This window comes from Heterodontus francisci, chromosome 29, assembly GCF_036365525.1.
Source record: "Heterodontus francisci isolate sHetFra1 chromosome 29, sHetFra1.hap1, whole genome shotgun sequence".
NCBI classification, from domain to species: domain Eukaryota; kingdom Metazoa; phylum Chordata; class Chondrichthyes; order Heterodontiformes; family Heterodontidae; genus Heterodontus; species Heterodontus francisci.
This window is the reverse complement of record NC_090399.1, coordinates 13,519,866-13,539,210: the sequence shown is the minus strand read 5'-3', so window position 1 is coordinate 13,539,210 and position 19,345 is coordinate 13,519,866. Positions and strand designations below refer to the sequence as shown.

Here is a 19,345-nt window from a genome sequence, read left to right as displayed (position 1 = left end):
ATTTAGTGTTGTGCACCCAGGAATGGGACATAAAATTGAATTATATTTTAAGTTAAAAAATTTATTTTGATTTTAAAAGCTGGTTTTGCAACTGTGAAAAGGCAAGGAACAATTTTGTAAGAGATAAGCTTCAGCCTTGAAGGTCTGAAGATGTTTGGCAGAAATCCAATTTGAAGTGTACCACTCCTGCTTCAATTGGAATTCCAGTCTAAAATCTGTTCTAGTTTTTCTTTGGAGTTTAAATTAAAGACATGTTTTACTGACTGTTTTAAGTAGCAAATGTCAGGAATTGAATATTGGTTTAAGGGAGAGAAGGATAAACAAAGGAGATATAGGAAAGATTCTGTCTGTTTAAAGTTTGTTTAAGAAGCTGGTGTTAAATATTTTGTGTTAAGAATGTTAAATAACTTTTTCTTTAGTTTTTGGTTTTATTACAGTCATTTGAAAGGTGCCTGAAGAACAAGAAAATGACGTAATTTACCTATCTTTTAAAATAAGCACGTGCTATTCTGTTCTGTGTGTAGTTAATAAGTAGTATAAGTTAATAAGTCTGAATTGAATTAATACTATTAAGGTTAATTGACCTGTTTAAGTTGAAGAACTGGAAATTTCATTTGTTGCCACAATGAACTTTCAAGTTTATTATGTCATGTTTTGGAGGAGTCTTCGGTTCCGGACAGAGGACTCACTCATATAATATTGGCAGTTTTGATTTTAAATATTATTGCAGTGAATTGGAATTTGGAATCATCTTTGTTAAAAAAAAAATGATCCTTGGATTAGAAACCTCTTATAAAAGATGAAAAAATAAGTTTGGAAACAATTGGAGTTTAATCTAAAATGCTGTCTTTCCTGATGGAGTTGATAATCCTTTCTTGAAGTTGATAATGTTATTAAAGATTTCGTTGTTTGAAAATCCTAAGGATACCAAAAACCATTTAAAATGGAGTTTAGTTCTTTTCGATAAAAAAAAGGTTACGTAAAGCAACGCAGCGGAGAATGCTTTGCTCCGCCCCCTTGGAGACAAGCAAGAAATTAACCCTGCTGCAACCATCCTTATCAATGAGACAAAGTGCTTGAGAAGGAGAGATAGTTGCAAGCACTTCTGTCCTTAACGTACAAAAAGTACAACCAAGTCTGGGCATAAGAAATTGGAATCGATAAACAAAATTAAATTGATATGAGTGGTTATTCAAAGCATTCAAAGGGAAATTTACTGTTATTTGAATTTGGAATAATCTGAGATGTCAAAAATCCAGTTTAATTTGGCAAGTTATTTAAGGAATTAAAATGTCATCTAAGGTAAAAAAAAAACATAAACAATATACACTAATGTCTGGAATCAAATGGAAATGTTTGATTTCTGTTTTAAGGAATTATGAATATTAATTGTAAAGGTTCTCCAGGGCTCAAAATGAGAAAGAATTATAATTAAAAGCAAAATACTGCGGATGCTGGAAATCTGAAACAAAAACAAGAAATGCTGGAATCACTCAGCAGGTCTGGCAGCATCTGTGGAAAGAGAAGCAGAGTTAACGTTTCGGGTCAGTGACCCTTCTTCGGAACTGACAAATATTAGAAAAGTCACAGATTATAAACAAGTGAGGTGGGGGTTGGGCGAGAGATAACAAAGGAGAAGGTGCAGATTGGACTAGGCCACATAGCTGACCAAAAGGTCACGGAGCAAAGGCAAACAATATGTTAATGGTGTGTTGAAAGACAAAGCATTAGTACAGATTAGGTGTGAATATACTGAATATTGAACAGCAGCAAGTGCAAACCTGAAGAAAAAAAAACCTGAAAAAAACAGTGGGTAAGCAAACTGAACAAACTAAGATGAAATGAAATAAATGCAAAAAAAGATTGTAAAAAATGTAAAAAGGAATGTAAAAAAAAAAGGAAGAAAAAATAACTAAAAATGACTAAAAATGAAAGTAAAGTGGGGGGCTGTCATGCTCTGAAATTATTGAACTCAATGTTCAGTCCGGCAGGCTGTAGTGTGCCTAATCGGTAGATGAGATGCTGTTCCTCGAGCTTGCGTTGATGTTCACTGGAACAATGCAGCAATTCCAGGACAGAGATGTGAGCATGAGAGCAGGGGGGAGTGTTGAAATGGCAAGCAACCGGAAGCTCAGGGTCCTGCTTGCAGACTGAGCGGAGATGTTCCGCAAAGCGGTCACCCAGTCTGCGCTTGGTCTCCCCAATGTAGAGGAGACCACACTGTGAGCAGCGAATACAGTATACTACATTGAAAGAAGTACAAGTAAATCGCTGCTTCACCTGAAAGGAGTGTTTGGGGCCTGGGATAGTGAGGAGACAGGAGGTAAATGGGCAGGTATCATCCTCCGCCATTTTCGCCACCTCCAGCGTGATGCCACTACCAGTCGCATCTTCCCCTCCCTTCCCCTGTCAGCATTCCGAAGGGATCGTTCCCTCCGCGACACCCTGGTCCACTCCTCCATTACCCCCACCACCTCGTCCCCGTCCCAGGGCACCTTCCCTTGCAATCGCAGGAGGTGTAATACCTGCCCATTTAACTCCTCTCTCCTCACTATCCCAGGCCCCAAACACTCCTTTCAGGTGAAGCAGCGATTTACTTGTACTTCTTTCAATGTAGTATACTGTATTCGCTGCTCACAGTGTGGTCTCCTCTACATTGGGGAGACCAAGCGCAGACTGGGTGACCGCTTTGCGGAACATCTCCGCTCAGTCTGCAAGCAGGACCCTGAGCTTCCGGTTGCTTGCCATTTCAACACTCCCCCCTGCTCTCATGCTCACATCTCTGTCCTGGAATTGCTGCATTGTTCCAGTGAACATCAACGCTGAAGAGGGCTTTGGGCGAGTTGGGAAGGGGGTGAGTCATCTCCCTGCAATAACATCCCGGGGCTGTGATGACCGGCCAAACATCTGGAAGGTGGCTTTGACAATGCAGATGTTGGCGATCTGAGACCAGTGGAAACCGTCAGGTCAAGAATGGCAACCGATGAAGGATTGCTTTGAATTGTCGGCTGTCATTCTCAGGCTGGTGCAGTGCCAAGCCTTATTTGTATTCTTCCATAAATATAACAGTTACTGACTTACTCCGTCTAATGTCTAAACTATGGGGTCACCCCGTAAAGGCACAGCATGTGCCACTGGTTCACACTTGTGAGCGGCGTCAAGTCCTCCGAACTGAAAGGTGGATTTACAGTTCGATCAAGAGGTCAAAGTTCCGTCATTCCTGATACTACACCAAGGGAAGTTGTGTGAGCTTCGAATGAAACAAAAAGGATGAATCTGGTTATGAGAAGTGAAGGAGGCTGTTGCTGTCGCGGGAAACTGTGTGGCGAAGTCAGAGGATGAATGGTCACTTACAGAACAGTGTTTTGAGGAGATAAGACAACTATGAACATAGTTTTAGTGGAATTAGTCATAGAATGATACAGCATTCGACCTCTGAAAGAACTATATAATTAACCCCCTACAACATTTCCCTCATGTATTTTTCCAATGCCCTTTTCAGATTGAAGCTATTTCTATCTCCCTTTTCAAGCAGCGCATTCCAGATCATAGCAACTCGCTGTGTTGAATCTGGTTAATCTAATTTATCTTAAATCTTTTTGTTACCGACCCTCCCGCTGCTGGAAACAGTTTCTCATTTACTCTGAGCAAAACATTCATTTTCTTTCTGGACCAGAAAACTGTAAATTGATTCCCTGATGTTATACACAGCACGGCTGTGTAGTCAGCATTAATTAAACCTGAATTTTCCTCTCTTTTATTTATTTATGTGGATTGGAGAGAGAAAAAAGCTGGCTCAGCGCTTTTGGGGTTTTTGTGGCTCTCAAAAGAGCCTTTTGTGTTCAGAAATTGCCTAAGATTCGTCGGTTTCCTCCCAGATCACTTCTTGGGCTTTCTCGGTTTCGCCTTCCCCTCGGCGCGTCTTTTCCTGGGCTTCTTGCCGGCGTTCGCCTCCTCTCCGGTGCTGGCGGCGGCGGCGGCGGGCGCCGGCCCTTCCTCCTTGGCCGGGAGCTCGGCCCGCCCGCTCTCCGCCGACAGCTGCTCCTGCCTCTCGCTGAGCTTGAAGGAGCCGGTGGCCTTGGTCTGCACCAGGGTGCCGCTGCTCACCAGGCTCTTGATGGCCAGCTGGACCCGGTTCATGTTACTCTCCGCGTCGTAGCCGCTGGCCAGCAGCGCCTTCCGGAGGGAGGCCAGCGAGAGGCCGCCCCGCTGCTTGCGGGCCGACAGCGCCTGCAGGATCAGCTGCGAGATCCGCACGTATTTCTTCCGCTGGCGCCGGTAAGGGCGGAGTTTCCGCTGCTGCTGCTGCTTCTTCCGCGGGGCATTGCCGGCGGGGGCTCGGGGTAACCGGGGCATTGCGACTCGTCTGAGGCAAGCTGATCCCATGATGCGAAAGCCGCAGCTACATTTCTATTTAAAGACTCGGGACGGACGCAATGGAGACACCTGGGAGGGGAGGCTGGATCAGTGCCGACCCCTCCTTTGGTGCAGGTAATATCACTGAACTAGTAATGTGGAAGTGAGCAGAAAGGCATGGCCCTAAGCTTAATGGGAAATATAGCCAAGTTAGGAATAGTAGCTTTGCTAAGCTTTGATTTTAAGTGGCAGAAACCACAATGAAATAGTTAAAAGTAAAGGCAGAGTGTGAGATTGTAAAGACTAGCCGACATCGGTTCTTTTATGGCCTGATTGTGTGACTCCCTGTGGTTTGAAACAAATGGACTCCTGTGAAACATGCTGTCCATCCCTGTGTGAGTGATGATAAGGAATATAGGGCCCCTCGTATATGATACGACTACTGCTTGGTGTTACTGCAGGCTGCAACTTGATAAAGATAACAGGATCACAGGACTCATGACAATTGTGGGAAGCGAAACCAGAATGTTGTTTCTCATACCTCTGCTTTTGCTAATTATCTTTCTTGTCTGTTTTCTTTTATCTTGCTGATGCAAAACAATATCATGTTAGTAACAAGTATGTATTGAGAATAGAGGGTATTGTTAACCTCAGTAACAAATGTACTCCACGTTATCACCTGGTTGAAATTTAAATTGTACTGCACTGATTGGTTAAACAAGGGGGTGTAGCATGAATCTTAATGTATAAACAGTAGTATCTGTATCACGAACAACACTTACTCTGGTGGACCAGACAGACTCTGGGTGGAGTCAGTGTCGTTGTATTAGAGTAAGTCAGCCGGCTAAATGCGCAAATAAAGTAATTGATTTTACCTACACATCCGACTCGGTATATTTACTGAACCAGACTGAAGGCAAAAAGAACTCAGATTTACATTTTGGTGTCAGGAGTGGGATCTCAACAGACGACCGCCGATCATCAGCGAAATCAGAATCAGACTAGTAGAGGACGGAGAGAGAGGAAATGGGCCCCTGACGTGAGTAGTTGATGTGTGACCACGCCGGTTTTCCCCTGTCTCGTAGTCCGATAAAAGTTTGACCACTCGTCTGGACGAGATCAATGATCAGTCTGGCGGATTAGAAAAGATAAGGGTCAGTCGAAGTAGGTACGACTGAGGTTAAGCTTAAAGTAGGTTGTATTAAGCTACGACTGAAGGTTGATTAAAGTCAGTGTCATTTTAGAACGGCTGACACTCAGGTTTAGTCTGTTTCTTTAGAGGACGGCTGATGGGGACTGAGGTAGAATTAAAGTAGGTCGTATTGACTACGACTGAAGGTTAAAGTAGGTCGTGACTGAAGGTTATGCGAGGCTGTTTTAGAACGACTGAGATTAAGGTTTTATTTTTTATTGTGAGTAACTGTTTAGATAATTTGTAAGTAATAATAGTTTGTAATAATAGTTGTAATTATAGTTTGTGATAATAGTTGTGAATATGGGAAACTGTTTAGATAATACAAGTGATCCATCCTATCCATTACAAGTACTGTGTGATAAATATCCGGATAAAGGGAAAGACTTCAGACAATTATCGGCAGCCTTAAATAAGAAATTAGGAGGCCAATGGCCCTTAAGGGGGACAAAAGACTTGTAAGTAATTTTAAAAAAAAACCCCAAGAAAAAATCTGGAAACAAAATAAAGGCAATAGGGCCAAAGAATTAATTGGATTATGGAGACAATATTGTCAGGAGAAAAAAAAATAGAATCCTCCTATCAAGTTGGCAAGAAAACGCCCTTAAATTAGGAATACCGATTAGTGAAGGGGGAAACCAAAAGACTCTAAAAAGTCTGTTGATCCCAACATTGACTGCGCCTGTTCGTCTCCTTGTGTGTGGTTCGTCCTTTGTTTCTGTTACTGTGTCTATTCGTTTTCTTGTGTCTTGTTTGTTTTCTTTCGTTTTAATGCTGCTTGATTCATAGAAAAGAGCTAGGGTTTGAGAAAGTAGAAGGAAGAATGGGCTTGACGGCTTATAAGGAGGAAGGGTTGCCCCCTTACAAGTTACTGTGTCTTTGATTTGAATGTGAGAATGTTGGAAGCTTCCGCGAATGAATTGAATGTCTGCGATGGACAACTTGTGTTCTGTAGAGCTTGTGTTCTGTAAAACTGACTGTCATTAACTCTTTGTTGTCTGGCCTTAATGATGAGAGAATGAGTCTGTTACTTTTTCTATTTTTACAAGTGTATATTTTGTGGGAACCTTGAGTCATGTTTTGGATGTGAATTAGTTGAACCTGTGTGTGTTCCTTGACATCGGGACAGGGAATTTTGAAAGAGATTTGGTATTTTGAATTCGTAACCCATTACAGAAATCAATTTTTGAAGTTGTTTGGAATTGAATGAGTGTGAAAAGTGATTGTTGAGTGTGTTCATTTCGATTTAGTGTTGTGCACCCAGGAATGGGACATAAAATTGAATTATATTTTAAGTTAAAAAATTTATTTTGATTTTAAAAGCTGGTTTTGCAACTGTGAAAAGGCAAGGAACAATTTTGTAAGAGATAAGCTTCAGCCTTGAAGGTCTGAAGATGTTTGGCAGAAATCCAATTTGAAGTGTACCACTCCTGCTTCAATTGGAATTCCAGTCTAAAATCTGTTCTAGTTTTTCTTTGGAGTTTAAATTAAAGACATGTTTTACTGACTGTTTTAAGTAGCAAATGTCAGGAATTGAATATTGGTTTAAGGGAGAGAAGGATAAACAAAGGAGATATAGGAAAGATTCTGTCTGTTTAAAGTTTGTTTAAGAAGCTGGTGTTAAATATTTTGTGTTAAGAATGTTAAATAACTTTTTCTTTAGTTTTTGGTTTTATTACAGTCATTTGAAAGGTGCCTGAAGAACAAGAAAATGACGTAATTTACCTATCTTTTAAAATAAGCACGTGCTATTCTGTTCTGTGTGTAGTTAATAAGTAGTATAAGTTAATAAGTCTGAATTGAATTAATACTATTAAGGTTAATTGACCTGTTTAAGTTGAAGAACTGGAAATTTCATTTGTTGCCACAATGAACTTTCAAGTTTATTATGTCATGTTTTGGAGGAGTCTTCGGTTCCGGACAGAGGACTCACTCATATAATATTGGCAGTTTTGATTTTAAATATTATTGCAGTGAATTGGAATTTGGAATCATCTTTGTTAAAAAAAAAATGATCCTTGGATTAGAAACCTCTTATAAAAGATGAAAAAATAAGTTTGGAAACAATTGGAGTTTAATCTAAAATGCTGTCTTTCCTGATGGAGTTGATAATCCTTTCTTGAAGTTGATAATGTTATTAAAGATTTCGTTGTTTGAAAATCCTAAGGATACCAAAAACCATTTAAAATGGAGTTTAGTTCTTTTCGATAAAAAAAAGGTTACGTAAAGCAACGCAGCGGAGAATGCTTTGCTCCGCCCCCTTGGAGACAAGCAAGAAATTAACCCTGCTGCAACCATCCTTATCAATGAGACAAAGTGCTTGAGAAGGAGAGATAGTTGCAAGCACTTCTGTCCTTAACGTACAAAAAGTACAACCAAGTCTGGGCATAAGAAATTGGAATCGATAAACAAAATTAAATTGATATGAGTGGTTATTCAAAGCATTCAAAGGGAAATTTACTGTTATTTGAATTTGGAATAATCTGAGATGTCAAAAATCCAGTTTAATTTGGCAAGTTATTTAAGGAATTAAAATGTCATCTAAGGTAAAAAAAAAACATAAACAATATACACTAATGTCTGGAATCAAATGGAAATGTTTGATTTCTGTTTTAAGGAATTATGAATATTAATTGTAAAGGTTCTCCAGGGCTCAAAATGAGAAAGAATTATAATTAAAAGCAAAATACTGCGGATGCTGGAAATCTGAAACAAAAACAAGAAATGCTGGAATCACTCAGCAGGTCTGGCAGCATCTGTGGAAAGAGAAGCAGAGTTAACGTTTCGGGTCAGTGACCCTTCTTCGGAACTGACAAATATTAGAAAAGTCACAGATTATAAACAAGTGAGGTGGGGGTTGGGCGAGAGATAACAAAGGAGAAGGTGCAGATTGGACTAGGCCACATAGCTGACCAAAAGGTCACGGAGCAAAGGCAAACAATATGTTAATGGTGTGTTGAAAGACAAAGCATTAGTACAGATTAGGTGTGAATATACTGAATATTGAACAGCAGCAAGTGCAAACCTGAAGAAAAAAAAACCTGAAAAAAACAGTGGGTAAGCAAACTGAACAAACTAAGATGAAATGAAATAAATGCAAAAAAAGATTGTAAAAAATGTAAAAAGGAATGTAAAAAAAAAAGGAAGAAAAAATAACTAAAAATGACTAAAAATGAAAGTAAAGTGGGGGGCTGTCATGCTCTGAAATTATTGAACTCAATGTTCAGTCCGGCAGGCTGTAGTGTGCCTAATCGGTAGATGAGATGCTGTTCCTCGAGCTTGCGTTGATGTTCACTGGAACAATGCAGCAATTCCAGGACAGAGATGTGAGCATGAGAGCAGGGGGGAGTGTTGAAATGGCAAGCAACCGGAAGCTCAGGGTCCTGCTTGCAGACTGAGCGGAGATGTTCCGCAAAGCGGTCACCCAGTCTGCGCTTGGTCTCCCCAATGTAGAGGAGACCACACTGTGAGCAGCGAATACAGTATACTACATTGAAAGAAGTACAAGTAAATCGCTGCTTCACCTGAAAGGAGTGTTTGGGGCCTGGGATAGTGAGGAGACAGGAGGTAAATGGGCAGGTATCATCCTCCGCCATTTTCGCCACCTCCAGCGTGATGCCACTACCAGTCGCATCTTCCCCTCCCTTCCCCTGTCAGCATTCCGAAGGGATCGTTCCCTCCGCGACACCCTGGTCCACTCCTCCATTACCCCCACCACCTCGTCCCCGTCCCAGGGCACCTTCCCTTGCAATCGCAGGAGGTGTAATACCTGCCCATTTAACTCCTCTCTCCTCACTATCCCAGGCCCCAAACACTCCTTTCAGGTGAAGCAGCGATTTACTTGTACTTCTTTCAATGTAGTATACTGTATTCGCTGCTCACAGTGTGGTCTCCTCTACATTGGGGAGACCAAGCGCAGACTGGGTGACCGCTTTGCGGAACATCTCCGCTCAGTCTGCAAGCAGGACCCTGAGCTTCCGGTTGCTTGCCATTTCAACACTCCCCCCTGCTCTCATGCTCACATCTCTGTCCTGGGATTGCTGCAGTGTTCCAGTGAACATCAACGCAAGCTCGAGGAACAGCATCTCATCTACCGATTAGGCACACTACAGCCTGCCGGACTGAACATTGAGTTCAATAATTTCAGAGCATGACAGCCCCCCACTTTACTTTCATTTTTAGTCATTTTTAGTTATTTTTTCTTCCTTTTTTTTTTACATTCCTTTTTACATTTTTTACAATCTTTTTTTGCATTTATTTCATTTCATCTTAGTTTGTTCAGTTTGCTTACCCACTGTTTTTTTCAGGTTGTTTTTCTTCAGGTTTGCACTTGCTGCTGTTCAATATTCAGTATATTCACACCTAATCTGTACTAATGCTTTGTCTTTCAACACACCATTAACATATTGTTTGCCTTTGCTCCGTGACCTTTTGGTCAGCTATGTGGCCTAGTCCAATCTGCACCTTCTCCTTTGTTATCTCTTGCCCAACCCCCACCTCACTTGTTTATAATCTGTGACTTTTCTAATATTTGTCAGTTCCGAAGAAGGGTCACTGACCCGAAACGTTAACTCTGCTTCTCTTTCCACAGATGCTGCCAGACCTGCTGAGCGATTCCAGCATTTCTTGTTTTTGTTAAAGAATTATAATTAATGGGAATTGGCAATCAGATCTGGCTGATGCAAGCGCTAATAAAGGAATTCTGGGGATAAACAAATAGTGAAATAAACAGCTAATTTCCAAGAAGCCTCGAATTTTCCAGTGAAAGTCAGGAAAGTGTAGATAAGATTAGCAATTGATAGTTTTCTCTTGGAGATATGAGTTTTTAAGAGAGCTACATTTGAAAGTCAGGCCATAACCTGAGACATCAGGACCCTGCAGGGGGAGGTAAGCAAAGATCTCAGATCACCACCAGCACCCCCCCCCTTTTCTTCACCGCTGATATTTGATCTTTTGATAACATCACCTGAGAGTTCAGAATATGTGGCATGACAGTGGAATACCAGTGTAAGTGTGCAGATGTGATTTGTTATTTGGAAAGCAACGGAAGAATTTGTGGCATTTTCAACTTCAAAGGCGAGCAACCCAAAGGATACCAAAAGGATTGAAAAAAATAGATTAAAATGGAGTGTGGTTTTTCTTCCGATCAGAGAAGAAAAAGGTTTTGTAAAGTGACGCAGCTGAGATGATTTTGCTCCGTCCCTTGGAAAAAAAAACCCCCGCTGCAGCTACTGTTTTTCCATTTAACCCACCACACAATTTTGCATTGCTGAAAGTAAAATTTATACATATTGGACATTGTTCAATTTTAAATTTCTAAATTGACAGATAGAATTGGACAAATTAACCCATTGGGCTCAGGGGCAGAGCCACAGTGGATTCTTTGTGGGTTGTTTTTAAGCAGGTGACGACAGGCCATGTGACCTTAATTGCAGACATCAAATATCACAGCATCTTTATCAATGAGACAATTTTCAGCATCTGCAGTATTTTGCTTTTATTTTAGTAGGCAATTTAATCTACCAGGTGTGTCAGCTTTTGACAGCAAAGGCCCTCAAGGGACCTTTTGTGTCAAAATCATTGGGGGGGTGCACAAGGGAAAGAGCCAACAATCAAACCAGCATTCAAAATTTATTAAACGGACAACAAGCTCCAATCACCACGATTACCCCCACATTTTAATTACTAACAAGTAAGGTTACGACCCAACAGCCACAAGTATCTGGTCTCCCTTGCCCGGCCTTGACTACAGGACCAGAAAATGGACTTGCGATAATAAAAACTAATAAAATTGTATATGATAACATAAAACTTGAGTTGGTACCGGTAATATTGAATACCTCAGATATCCAGCTACCTGGCTGGTGCCCTGAGAAGAACCGAGAGTTGTACAAGGTTACTGTAACAATTGCTGAGACAGGAATTTGGTAATGAGGGAATAATAAAGGGAAAGAGACATAAACATAGTTTAGTGAATGACGCAGCCACAGTCCTTAATAAGGGAACTTCAATTGTCAATACTATAGATTTGGAAAATGTGGACCAGAATGTGAGAACACTTAGTCAGCTAGTAAAGGATATTTTGAAAAAGGAACAAAAAGGACAGAGTGGTGTAGCTAAAGTAGGAAAGGACTTGATGAATACGGTGACAGGAAGGGTGATGAGACTGCCAAGGTATGACGTAGCAGGTAGTGAGGAAATAGGACCCGCAAGAGAAAGGGTTAAAGATTTGTGAAGGAGCTGTGCAGACAACTGCACAAGGTGAGGCAGGAAGTTCTATAGAAACATGATAGAGGAACAGACAAAGGTGCCTGTTGTGGGAGACAAAGTAATGGTAAAGGGAAGGGCCGATAGAAATACATGGTCCCAACTGAAAAAATATAATCAAGGGAATAATGGTAGTATTGATAGGCATTTGGATTATTATTAGATGGGTTACTAACTGGGCAAGGATTGTGGGGAACGAAACCCGAGCACAACAGGACCATATAGATAATTTCAAAAGAGTAGAGATGATAAGAATATAAATTAACTCCTGGATTCCCCAGGACATGTTCGGTCCCCACAGGTAGACATGTATCCCTCATCGGGGGATACTCACAACATGGACAAGTACTAACACCTGGTGACCACCAGGGCAGTGTGTTTAAATTACAGATATAACCACTAGTGGCGAATGGGGAAGAACCGGACTGCAGTGGCTGTGGGGCCTGATGCTAATATCCGGAGAGGAAGAACAAAGACCCGGTAATGGATGCACAACAGATTAATGAAAGGAGTATTAATATGGACTATATGAACTATGGGGCATTGCACAACATGTTGGATGGGAAGTGTGTACGGTGTTCCTCAGATGACCGTGCTAACTGCGTGACCAGACAGAAAGGGGACGGGGTAACTGAGAGCTGTGTCTTTGGAATTATTTGTGCCCCCCCCATTGGGCAACAGATGATAAGGAAAGTTGAAAGGAACATGGATGTGTGTGGGTACATTGAGCCCAGGGGAAGCGTTGTATGATAATGTTAAACATGAGATTGTGCCTGTCCTGGTCAATATCTCAAATGCCGGAATATTGTACGGAACAGGCAAGAAATATGTATAGTGTATTAAGTAAGATTGTAATGTAGCAGGCTGCCAATGCCATGGGTGCCACTAGATTTAGAGGCCAGGATCAGCTTTATAGAACAAAGTAGAAAATATAGGGGTGATAAGGGGAAAAGATTACATAAAATACAATGATATATTACCCTATGTTATGGAAAATGGAAAAGAGGTAATTGGAGCAACATTGTCCATTGTCTGAGTGTAGTCTGGAAAACCAGGTGGTCATATGTCCTCATCCTATGGATAAAATGGCAGAATCAAAATGTGGATTTAATGCCACTGTAAATTACACCATGGAGACTAGGAAAGCATTGTCAGGGCTAGCCCATGTGGTCTATATGGGAAAGGGGAGATATTGCTTAACCACCACAGCGAAGGAGTACCAGTATGGACATAAACAGACTTGGCCGGTGAGCAACAGTACATTTTGGTTCAACCCACAAATACCAACCCGAGTAGGGAAGATGGCGTTGGTACAGATACATAAGCAAAAGACAGAAACAATAACTGTGACAGAAAGTATTAAGGAGGATTTGACTATTCAGCCATTGCCCACACGCTTGGGTAAAGAGAGACAGCAGCTAGAAGTCATTGCTGTAGTGTAATACAATTTGGAACAACAGTCAAAGATGCAACAAGATGAGATTGACGAGATAAATGATTCTACCTGGCAGGAGGAATATGGAACTGGGGGTCAGACGTGCAGATACACCCCTGGTTTAGAATTATCTCCCATGTCCTGATAGTGGTTTTGGGTATCATGGTGTTATATCTGGCCTACTTAATTTGGCAACTTTAGAAATTAATTAGGCGATGTAAGAGGATGTATGAACACAGGTTGGACAGCTACCCAAAAAGCAATTAGTGTTCGAACTTGCTCTGTCTAAGGAGGGACAATTAGTTCTGCCATAAAAGGGTAATTGTATAACCTATTCATATATTGTTAAAATGAATTAGTGAATGATCAGTATACTCTAAGAATGAAATTGCGACTGTATTATGTTCGCACAATTGATTGATTATGTAATAGTGATGTTTAAATTGTGCTTTCTTCAATATTACACTGCTTATGCTTTTGCTTTGCAAATGAAATTGTAATTGTACAAGTGTACCACCTTTTATGTTGTAAGAAAGTAGCTGAAGCCCCTGCAAAACTTATGCCTTTACAGAGTTTCCGCAGGCCCCTCTTGTGGCACCAGCAGGCAACATATTGAGTGCAACCCCTCCGGGTATTGAAGGCTGTTTCTAAACAAATAGAGACCATTAAAGGCACCTAGATGGGATCAAGGGATTGACTTTTAAAAATGTTTTGAAGAATCAAAAGGGGGGACTGTGAGAACAGAATTTAGATTTTAGAATTTTTAAGAACAGAATTACATGGGAACATTTAAGATGAAACAATTAATCAATCATATATTGCTAACAAGCTAGCTTCAGTGCTGCAGGGAGGGACAGCTTATCAGAAATGACTTCATAACTTCAGGGCTGCAGAGGCAACTTGGCCTTGCAGCTGGTAGAGCGAGAGAGAGAGAGAGAGACATTGTACTTCAACAGCACTCTTCTTATCACCCAGACATGACAATCCTAGGGAAAGGCTAGAATGAAAAACATACCGACCAGGCTAATACACGCCCCCTTGTTAGAGGATGGCTCAGCCTACCCTTCTGATTCAGCAGTTGCTGAACATTTTTATTCTATAGTAGTGTTTAAGTATTATTTGAATAAATAAATCCACATCATCCTAGTGAATATATATGCATATAATCATATATAAGTTGATCAGTAGAGAGAAGGTTATCATAGAATGATAAAAGGGGGGAATGTGGAAGTGAGCAGAAAGGCATGGCCCTATGCTTAATGGGAAATATAGCCAAGTTAGGAATAGTAGCTTTGCTAAGCTTTGATTTTAAGTGGCAGAAACCACAATGAAATAGTTAAAAGTAAAGGCAGTGAGTGTGAGATTGTAAAGACTAGCCGACACTGGTAATTGCAAGGACATCGGTTCTTTTATGGCCTGATTGTGTGACTCCCTGTGGTTTGAAACAAATGGACTCCTGTGAAACATGCTGTCCATCCCTGTGTGAGTGATGATAAGGAATATAGGGCCCCTCGTATATGATACGACTACTGCTTGGTGTTACTGCAGGCTGCAACTTGATAAAGATAACAGGATCACAGGACTCATGACAATTGTGGGAAGCGAAACCAGAATGTTGTTTCTCACTCCTCTGCTTTTGCTAATTATCTTGCTTGTCTGTTTTCTTTTATCTTGCTGATGCAAAACAATATTATGTTAGTAACAAGTATGCATTGAGAATAGAGGGTATTGTTAACCTCAGTAACAAATGTACTCCACGTTATCACCTGGTTGAAATTTAAATTGTACTGCACTGATTGGTTAAACAAGGGGGTGTAGCATGAATCTTAATGTATAAACAGTAGTATCTGTATCACGAACAACACTTACTCTGGTGGACCAGACAGACTCTGGGTGGAGTCAGTGTCGTTTTTTTTTTAGATTAGAGATGCAGCACTGAAACAGGCCCTTCGGCCCACCGAGTCTGTGCCGACCATCAACCACCCATTTATACTAACCCTACACTAATCCCATATTCCTACCAAACATCCCCACCTGTCTCTATATTTCCCTACCACCTACCTATACTAGTGACAATTTATAATGGCCAATTTACCTATCAACCTGCAAGTCTTTTGGCTTGTGGGAGGAAACCGGAGCACCCGGAGAAAACCCACGCAGACACAGGGAGAACTTGCAAACTCCACACAGGCAGTACCCGGAATCGAACCCGGGTCCCTGGAGCTGTGAGGCTGCGGTGCGTTGTATTAGAGTAAGTCAGCCAGCTAAATGCGCAAATAAAGTAATTGATTTTACCTCCACATCCGACTCGGTATATTTACTGAACCAGACTGAAGGCAAAAAGAACTCAGATTTACAGTAATACAGCCACCCAGTCTAATATTCAGCATTTAAAATGCAATTGATTAACGAAAATCTCAAAACCAGTAATGCTGCCATGAAGTTACCACCGATTGTCGTTAAAAAAACCCCCATCTGGTTCACTAATGTCCATTAGGGAAGGAAATCTGCCACCCTGGTCTGATCTCTTATCCGTTCGTGGGATGTGGGCGTCGCTGGCAAGGCCGGCATCTGTTGCCCATCCCTAATTGCTCTTGAACGGAGTGGCTTGCTTGGCCATTTCAGAGGGCATTTAAGAGTCAACCACATCGGTGTGAGTCTGGAGTCACATGTAGGCCAGGCCATGTAAGGATGGCAGGTTTCGCTCCCTGATGGACATTAGTGAACCAGGTGGGTTTTTACAGCAACTTACAATGATTTCATGGTCACCATTAGGCAAGCTTCTTTTATAATTTCAGATTTTTAAAAATTGCATTCAAAGTTCACCGTCTGCTGTGGTCGGATTCGACCCCATGTCCCCAGAGCATTAGTCTGGGTTTCTGGATGATTTGTCCAGTGATTCCAGTTGACTCTTAACTGCACACTGAAATGGTCTAGCAAGCCATTCAGTTGTCAAGGGCAATTAAGGATGCGCAACAAATGTTGGTCTTGCCAGTGATGCCCACATCCCATGAAAGAATTAAAAAATGCACAAAAATAGTGCCTAACTCCCAAACTCAAATCCTGCAAGTTCCTGACACACATCTTTCCATTGGTTTTTGGAGCCTCACCACCTCTTGTTTAGTACCACTGACTCCTATTGTACAGTTCTCAGTGGAAAAAAATGTATCGTCTGGTGTTGTTTTCTTATAATTCATTCATTGGATGCAAGCATCTCTGGCTAGGCCAGCATTTATTGTCTATGCCTAGCTGCCCTTGAGAAGGTGGTGGTGAGCTGCCTTCCTGAATTGCTGCAGTCCCTGTGGTGGAGTTCCAGGATTTGGACAGATCCACATCTGCATGAAATATACCCCCAAACAAGTACTGGAGAAGGTGGGAAAAAAAACAATTTATAGAGATTATAGCTACCGGGAAAGACTGAACGGGATGTGGCTACTTTCTCTTGAAAAGAGAAGGCTGAGAGGTGATCTGCGAGAAGTCTTTCAAATTGTGAAGGGTAGATATAGAGATAGTGTTTTCACTTGTCCAAAACTAGGGGCTATGAGTATAAAATGGTCACTAACATGTAAGGAATTCAGGAGAAACTTGTTTACTTAGAGATTGTGGCACTTGCTACCACAAAGAGTAGTTTGAGGATTGTAATGAAATTGAGTTAAATGCATTTATGGTGAAACTAGACGTGCATGAAGGAGGGCGGAAGAGGATATGCTGATAGTGTGAGTTGAAGTTAAGATGGGAGGAGGATCCTGTGGATCAGGAACACCAGTATAGAGCTGTTGGTCTTTTTCTGTCTTGCGAACCTTTATGCAACTGTTCCTTTGATTCTCAGCACTTTTCGCTTTTCAGCCGCAATATTGTCGGCTGATGCCCCACTGCTGACTGCAGCACAACATCTCATTATAATGCTGGATGATGCACATGCCTTTCTGATGCAATCTTAAGTTCGGAGGAATATTGCAAGTTCGATGGCACTAATTGAAGATGAAAAGTTTTCTCACAGTGCACCAACCACTTTTGTAATAGTATCAAGGAATATGGACAGATAAATGGTTTTGAGATACAGATCACCCATGATCTAATTGAATGGCGGAACAGGTGCCAAGGGGATGAATAGCCTCCTCCTGTTCCTCGGTGACCAACATTTCTCAACTCAGTCAACACAAGCAAAAGCAGATTGCCTGACTTCCAGTCATTGATGAAGAATTCATGGCTTTTAGGGGCTTTGGGATGCCCCAAGGATCTGGAAGGCACTATATCAGTTCAGATTGCTGCAGGGGACAAGTTGTAACCACCTGGGGCTTGTGAATACTCAGGAGGTTGGATGTCTGAGCGGGCAATGTCCAGTAAATGATGATAGTCAGAGGGTTGCTGACCGCAACTTTGAACTGTGATCACTTATGTTAGATCTGTGCATTTCCTAGAGTGTATATCCCAGGCACAGGAATTTCCAAATGGAAGTAAGCTACAACACATAGTAAAATACTGGGAATTCTGGGAATCTGAAATAAAAACAGAAAATACTGGAAATACTCAGCAGGTTTGGCAGCTCTTGTGGAGAGTTAACCTCTCATTGAAATAAACATCATCTTCATTTCAGTGTAGCTTAGGCCATGTCATAACCTTCACCCCAAGAAGTAGCCTGATTCTTAATTAATTTCAGCCATGGTCGCTGGCTGTACTTCTGAAAATAAAAGGACAGTCTGCGACTTTCATTTTCAAGAATTATGCTCAATTTTTAAATTTCTTTCATGGGATGTGGGCATCGCTGGCTAGGCCAGCATTTATTGCCCTTGAGGAGGAGCCGCCTTCTTGGACCGCTGCAGTCCATTTGGAGTAGGTACACCCACAGTGCTGTTAGGGAGTGAGTTGTGTGACTTGGAGGGCACTTGCTGGTGGTGGTGTTCCCATGCATCTGCTGCCCTTGTTCTAGGTGGTAGATGTTGCGGGTTTGAAAGGTGCTGTCTAAGGAGCCTTGGTGCAGTGCATCTTGTATATGGTACCCACTGTGCATCGGTGGTGGAGGGATTGGATGTTGAGGGTGGTGGATGAGGTGCCAATCAAGCAAGCTGCTTTGTCCTGGCTGGTGTCAAGTTTCTCTAGTGTTGTTGTAGTGCATTCATTCAGACAATAGGAGAGTATTCAAACGCACACCTGACTTGGGCCTTGTGGACAGGTTTTGGGGAGTCAGGAGGTGAGTAACTCACTATAGAATTCCCAGCTTGATCTGCTCTTGTAGCCACAGTATTTATATGGTTGGTCCAATTCAGTTTCTGGTCAATCGTAAGCCCAAGGATGTTGATAGTGGGGGATTCAGCAATGGTGATGCCGTTGAATATCAAGGGGAGATGGTTGAATTCTCTCTTGTTGGAGATGGTCATTGCCTGGCACATTTGTGGTGCAAATGTAACTTTCCACTTATCAGCTCAAGCCTGAATGTTGTCCAGGTCTTGCTGCATATGGACACAGACTGCTTCAGTATTTGCAGATCTGTTGGCCGGATGCAGGCTACTCATTCCTATTTGTCATTTCCTAACCATCACAAAATAATTGTTGGCGACCAAATTCTATTCCCTGGGATTTCCCAGGTTTTTTTTAACTACAAAATTCTAAAATGTCTTTAGTTTATCAGTGGGTCGCTTGGTTTATGATGACTGAATTCCAATGCTACTGGACTGCAGAGTTTTGAAGGAATTTTTGTCTACGTTTTGGGTTTTGTATTCTGCGATTCTACCCCCTTTTCCCATAAAAATGCAAATTGGTCTTGACAAAGATAATCTTAGAATAAGCTATTAAAATGCATTGAAAGCACAAACTGGAGACGGAAATAGCTAATTATTGTTGTTGTTTCTTGCACATTCAAGTGATGAAAACGATTCGCCTTCCTCAATATAGCTAACAGCATTTAAACGTAGGTTCAAATCAAGGCTTTCAAAAGGCATTTAGACTGTTACCCGAAAAGGAAGAATGTTCAGGGTTACAAGGTGAAGGCGAGAGAATGGCATTAGGTGAATTGCTCTTTCGGAGAGCCCGTGCGGATACGATGGGCCGAATGGCCTCCTTCTGCACTGCAACAATTCTGTGATTCGGTGCTACAT

The 19,345-nt window shown here is 41.6% G+C and overlaps 1 protein-coding gene across 1 annotated transcript; it reads right to left on the bottom strand.

Annotated features, from left to right (window-relative positions):
- Nucleotides 1–3,879: 3,879 nt before the first annotated feature.
- Nucleotides 3,880–4,386, bottom strand: LOC137345692 (histone H1.4-like). Its single transcript, XM_068008956.1, has one exon. It carries the CDS (start codon nucleotides 4,384–4,386, stop codon nucleotides 3,880–3,882), a length of 507 nt encoding a protein of 168 aa, XP_067865057.1.
- Between the last annotated feature and the right edge of the window lie 14,959 nt (nucleotides 4,387–19,345).

What these genes read in the sequence shown, in the direction of transcription:
- LOC137345692 (XM_068008956.1), bottom strand. Translation starts at nt 4,386, where the DNA reads ATGGGATCAGCTTGCCTCAGACGAGTCGCAATGCCCCGGTTACCCCGA.